The sequence below is a fragment of the Buceros rhinoceros genome, unplaced genomic scaffold (assembly GCF_000710305.1).
Source record: "Buceros rhinoceros silvestris isolate BGI_N320 unplaced genomic scaffold, ASM71030v1 scaffold13220, whole genome shotgun sequence".
NCBI classification, from domain to species: Eukaryota; Metazoa; Chordata; class Aves; order Bucerotiformes; family Bucerotidae; genus Buceros; species Buceros rhinoceros.
In genome coordinates this window covers 218-6060 of record NW_010390249.1, presented here as the reverse complement: position 1 = coordinate 6060, position 5843 = coordinate 218, and the positions used below count along the sequence as shown (strand labels likewise).

The following is a 5843-nucleotide window of genomic DNA, read 5'->3' as shown; positions in this document are numbered from 1 at the left end:
TTCCCAATACAAATTGAAGTGTGCATAGCCTGTAGACCTCTTCCGTGTGTCCTTTGTCACAAAAGATTGGTAGCACTTACTAAAGAAGGTAGAATTGCGATCTACATTCAGTACTCTCAGAGAGAGAGAAATTTTACTGTTGGATAACTGGTTTGGTTTTGGGAGTTGCTTGAGGAGGTTTTTTTGTTGTTGTTTTGTTTTTAATATTCATACTTAACAAGACACATATTTTTCCACCCCATGCGGCATCTCACTTCTAGCACTGAACAATACCTGACTATACGGAAGCACTTTTATTAACTTGCTGGTACATGCGCCTTCATTGTCTGAGGATTAGAAATTTCTATTCAAAAGTTTGTTGATCATCTTTTTCAGTATGTATTTTCAGACAGCACATGAGTTAGAACAGCAAGATCGAAGTTGGTGTTCAGTTTCAGGAGGCAACATCAAATAAGTTTTTGTCTCAGAAAAAGATAAGGGTGAAGTTTGTGATTTTTCAACTTGTAATAAACTGATATGTGTTTTCCAATTACGTCTTCTCTGGTATCCTCAAATACTAGAAATGTAAACTGACATGCATCACTTTCCTAAATATTCAGTATATGACGGGACTGATTCCTGGCAGAGAGGAGAAGCGTTCTCATTGTCCTGTTAATTGATGAAGGACACCCTGACCCTGGTGCCTGGTTTGTTTTTAGAAATGTTGACATGAGAGTGTTATTTCCTTGAAAAAAACAGCAGCCCTAGAAATTGTTACCCATGAAACATCCATTATAGTGATCATCAGTTTCTTTGAGGGAACTGGTCATTTCAACACATTCCAGGGTGGGGACCTGTAATCTCCAGACCTAGGGGACATTTAAGATAGGGTATTCAAGACAAGTGATATTAATGGACTAAGAAAAGGGTAGATGTAGAAATACCTGGCATTCGTGGGCAGTAATTGAATAGTAACCGCCAGTTTTGAATTGAATAGCTACCGCCAGTTCCCCTCGCAATTGTTTGTTTCAAAAGCAATGGACAGTGATAATGATTAACACAAACGGACACTTCACTGAGAGGCAGTTCAGTATAGTAGGTCAGACAGTATGTTAGACTTCAAGGAGATGACAGTAATCTAGAAAATAGACCAGCTCTTTCCTACCTTAGGCTCAGAGAGAAAGGTGTATGTTGGAATGGCCAGAATAGAAAATATCCTAAACCACAGACCTCTACAGAACTAATAGAAGGCTACGGTGAAAAAATAGCTGACAGACCTGAAAAGAGATACAGAAGTGAAGACAATTTGTACTGATGGTTGATGGTTCCCTCCCGTAGATGATGATGATGATGTTACCTGCAGCTAGCCAGTATGCTGCAAAACCTCACATGCAATAATCAAAGATGAATTGCAGAAATTTGTCCAGCAGGAAACCGAGAAAGAACCACAGAACTAGGCCTTTGACATCTTCCCCTGTCCTGGGAGATGCGGTCTTGTACACTGACCGCACCAGCAGTATGGTACTCTCTAGACATACTTTCAATATGCATCTCCAACACAGACACAACACTCTTGATAAAATACAGCTTAAAAATCCAAAACGTAAACTCTTAAAATAGGTTAAAGACAAGCAGAGAAAAACAACCTTTACTCCTTCTCAAAGAGGTACTTTTGGGGGAGGGGGAATAGGAATTTAGGGAGAAAAAGTGATTAGGAGAAAACATAAGAAAGGAGTTATTACATGCAATAACTGTGATTTTGTGGAACTGGAAATAAAACAGCAGAAAATTTAGAAGGAATGGCATACGAGGACAAAAAATTATGTGGGTTGACAAGATTTTACATGGGCTTAAAAGTTTGAAGGCAAAATACTGTTTGAAAGGCGAGAATATTAGAAGTGATCAACAAAATAAAGAAACTATGTTTGTGTACAGAACATACATGCACTGTGTGATTACTGCTGCATCAGTAAAAAAATTCAGTACAATGATACAGGTACTGATGATTCTCCACATAAAGGTGGGGATGCCTGTACAATCCTATAATATTAACCCACATGGTGTATAACCATTAGCAATCATTTCATAACTGCTACCACAGAAGAAAATAATTTGAACAAAACCAAATGTTAAAACAAACACCTAAACATACATTTAAGACCAGACGTATTAAAACAAGAATAAAAACCCTCCACACACTTCTCAGATATCTTCCAACAAAGATTGAGGAGTGAACAAAATTTGCCAGTATAAATCCTATTTTACTAAACCTGGTAGTTCTACCATAAGCACTCACACTTGTTTACCTGATTAGGCTTCAAAATTCCAGTTTTATATTACAATTAAAGGTAAAGATAAACTTCGATCAAGTCAAATGAGAAATTACTTGGAAGTTTGTGAACAAAATGTAAACCTTTTCTGGAATCCAAAGGGGGTGTTAAAGTGTGTAAACGTAGACATGATGTGCAATGGGCACTGTGTTACGTCGCAAGTCCTGTCCTGTCCTACCACCAAGACAAAGTCCCTTACATTGTTGGGCTCTCCCCAGGTAAATTTGAGCCTCTTCAACATTTCTGTCCCCACCTTTTGGTTTGTGATGCAAATGTAGCAGGTTACGGGAGCAATATTTTTGTCCAGTCTGTAAGTACACCCTCAAAAAAACTTCCTATAATGCTTCCAGATTTCATGTGATTCACTCAAGTTTAACTCTCAGAAAATTGTGTCAAGCCCGTAAACAGTATGTTCATTTCAGAAACACAAAACATTTGCTTCAAATTTGTTTTTACTTGCTTTTTAGGCAAAGCTTTATGTTAATCATTACATAACTGTAGCTCTCTGCAATTAACTCCTCATTCATGATGGAATCATTTTCTTCAAACTATGACATCTTTCCTTCATACTGTTTATACAGATGCTTATATAGTTAATACATGTTTGTGCTAAGTGTTAACTGATATGGTCAGAACAGTGAAATGGTCATAAATCATGTTGGAAATGGTGGACTTCAAATTGATTTTTGATGTATTTAGGTCTAATATACCCCCCCCAAATTAAATAAACAAACTATTTGTATTTTTAGTAGAATTGTTGCTAACAGTACTTAAAAGGTAACTGTTAATTGCAATGTAAACAATTTCAGGATGCTATTAGCAAATTAGCTTTTTTAAAAAAACTTATTTAGTAATGTTCGTTATTATTTTAAGAGCTGTACTTAAGTCAAACCAAGAGATTTTCAATAATAATCCAAGTTTATCGTGTTCATTAGTATCATATTGATATTCATTAGTATCATATTGATATTCATTAGTAATCGATGTGATTCCCAATAATCGCTATGCAGTGTGCTTTTACTCAAGTCACGTTAAATGACTCTTTTCAGCGCTGCCCAGTGACCGGAGAAGGTGCAATGGGTACAAGCTGGGACACAGGAAGTTCCACCTGAACATGAGAGGAAAATTCTTTATTTTAAGGTTGACAGAGCACTGGAACAGGCTGCCTACAGAGGCTGTGGAGTCTCCTTCTCTGGAGATACTGAAAAACCACCTAGACACATTCCTGTGCAACCTGCTGTAGGGGAACCTGCTTAAGCAGGGGGCTGGATTAGATGATCTCTAGAGGTCCCTTCCAAGACCTACAGTTCTGTAATTCTGTGAAATGAGCCAATATAGGCCTATTTATGCATATATATTTCTGAATACTATGTGATTCCTCATAGCAGGTTTTTTAAAACTTTTTTAGTGCAAGAATTCTATGAAATAAAAATAGGTTTGGACAATATATGTTTGTGTCTACCATCTAAGAAGCATTAAAAAATTTGGACCAAAAAAATGTGGAAATCTCACACAATCAAATACTGCATAAAGTTAAAAACATAAATTAAAATTAGTTGCATGTTTTCTACCAGACTACAGAAAATGGCATCTATTAAAGCAGTGAGTATTAAGTTGCTCTGAGACTTTTTCTCAGTGCTACACTCTTCTTTAATCTGTTCTAAGCAGGTTTCAATGTTATCAAACACCTTTGATCCTAACAGATGAAGTTCCCAACATTATTTTCCATTTTTAAATGCTTGCATTTACTGCTACACTGAGGACGCAAGGTGAAAACTGATTATTTTCTTCAGTGATCATACAGGTTAACATTTTTTCAAAGAGAAAAGAGTTGAAACTGAAAGAAAATTACAAAGATTTTTATATGTGCACCTCTATACCTGAGCATTAAGAAGTTCTTCGCATTTATGAGAATGTTTTTCAATTGCTAGTATATACTGTTTTTCAATAGCTGCTTCTTGCTGTTGAACTGTAGATTGTAGCAGTGCCTGCAAAAAGAAAGCACAGAATATTCAACAAAGATGTAACTGATATGTTTCTTGGTAACTGCAGATCTAGTAATACTTCTGTATAACCAGAATGTGGAATGCTGGTATAAATTTAGAATGCACAACTATTAAAGTACCTTTCTATGTAACACTACCTTGTTTTCAGCCAGCACTAAAATTTTTTGGATCTCAGATTTCTTATACAGTCTGCTTAAAAGAGAGCAGCACATAGAAGATAGAGAGGGAGAGTATTTCTGTTAAACATACTTAGTTCAGTGGGACCACACAAGAAGAGAAGTATATGAAAGCTGCTGAAAAAAAAAAAATAGCCAGACATATTTCCCTGGCTGACAAAACTCCACATCCTCTCGGCACAGTGTAAGATCCCATGGGCCAAGCATGATCTTCACAACCACAAGTCAAGTAAAAGCAGATGGAAACTCTGAGCAATTTAAAACATAAAAGAACACCCTCCCAGGAAGTTCACACTCAAATGTGCAGCAGTGCAACTCAAAGTGTGGAAAGTTGAAGTACCAAGACAGTAAAAAATAAAATTAGGAACTCTCTGTGTGCGAGCACATGTGCATGTACACACGTGTATTCACACACACTTGACTGAACTCTGCAGAACTTCCAGCATCTGAACACAAATACAGAAACAAAATCTTTAAGATATGTGAAAAACCAAATTATCACTTGAGGATTTACACTCAGGCTTGCTTAAACTATGATGGTAATTTTACGCAGGATTTACTTAACTCAAGACTTTTTCCCTATTATTATAAAATATTTATGCTACTTCCCAAATATTCATTAGCTTATTTATACACAATGTAGCAAACTATTTTTAACTAGTGTTCAATATAGTGAAGTAGTTGAAATTACTGTCTAACTTAAAACAGACATAAGTTTTACAGAAAACAGACTTTTGGCCCAAACACAGACAAAGAAAAAAAAATATCTCTTTCAAACAATCTGCTTTAGAGATACATTTACTTCATGGAACATAACACACACATTAAATACAATTTTGAATACTTTGAAAAAAACCCCAAAATTATAAAAACAATAAGCTTCTGACAATTCTGAACTATCTTTTGAAATTTTCCAGTAATTATCCTCCTATGCCAAAGTCAGTGTTCTTCAGTAATGCTGTAGTATGGTAGTAGTTTTCAGCACAGGTTCAGAGATTTAAAAAGTAAAAAAGTGGTTAACATATACTTTAATCAAAGTGTAAGAATATGTTTACTGCTGTTTGCAAAGGATTTAGCTAGCCATAAGCTTACATTCCAAAAAGCCAACTTCTTTCCACCTAAATTTAGTTACTTTATTGATACAAATTCAGACAATCACAAAAACTTAACTCTCAAAGAAACAGACCTTCTTTATGTGAAACTATATATGCTAAATCCGATAGTGTATCAAATAAAATTCCCACATACCACTGTCAAAAATTATGTCTGTACTTTGAGGCATGGGGTTTCTTTTTTTTTTTGATTAGACTATTGTGACAAGAATTGTTTCATTTAAACAGCTCAAAAGAAAA

The 5843-nt window shown here is 35.6% G+C and overlaps 1 protein-coding gene across 1 annotated transcript in view; it reads right to left on the bottom strand.

Annotated features, from left to right (window-relative positions):
* The window catches only part of LOC104494293 (coiled-coil domain-containing protein 91-like), a gene marked incomplete at both ends in the record, with an annotated part of 28531 nt that extends 24234 nt beyond the window's left edge, over positions 1-4297 (bottom strand). Inside the window, one exon of the mRNA XM_010137107.1 lies at positions 4190-4297. Within this exon, the coding sequence (XP_010135409.1) occupies positions 4190-4297 (108 nt within the window). The remainder of the gene's footprint in view (positions 1-4189) is intronic.
* Between the last annotated feature and the right edge of the window lie 1546 nt (positions 4298-5843).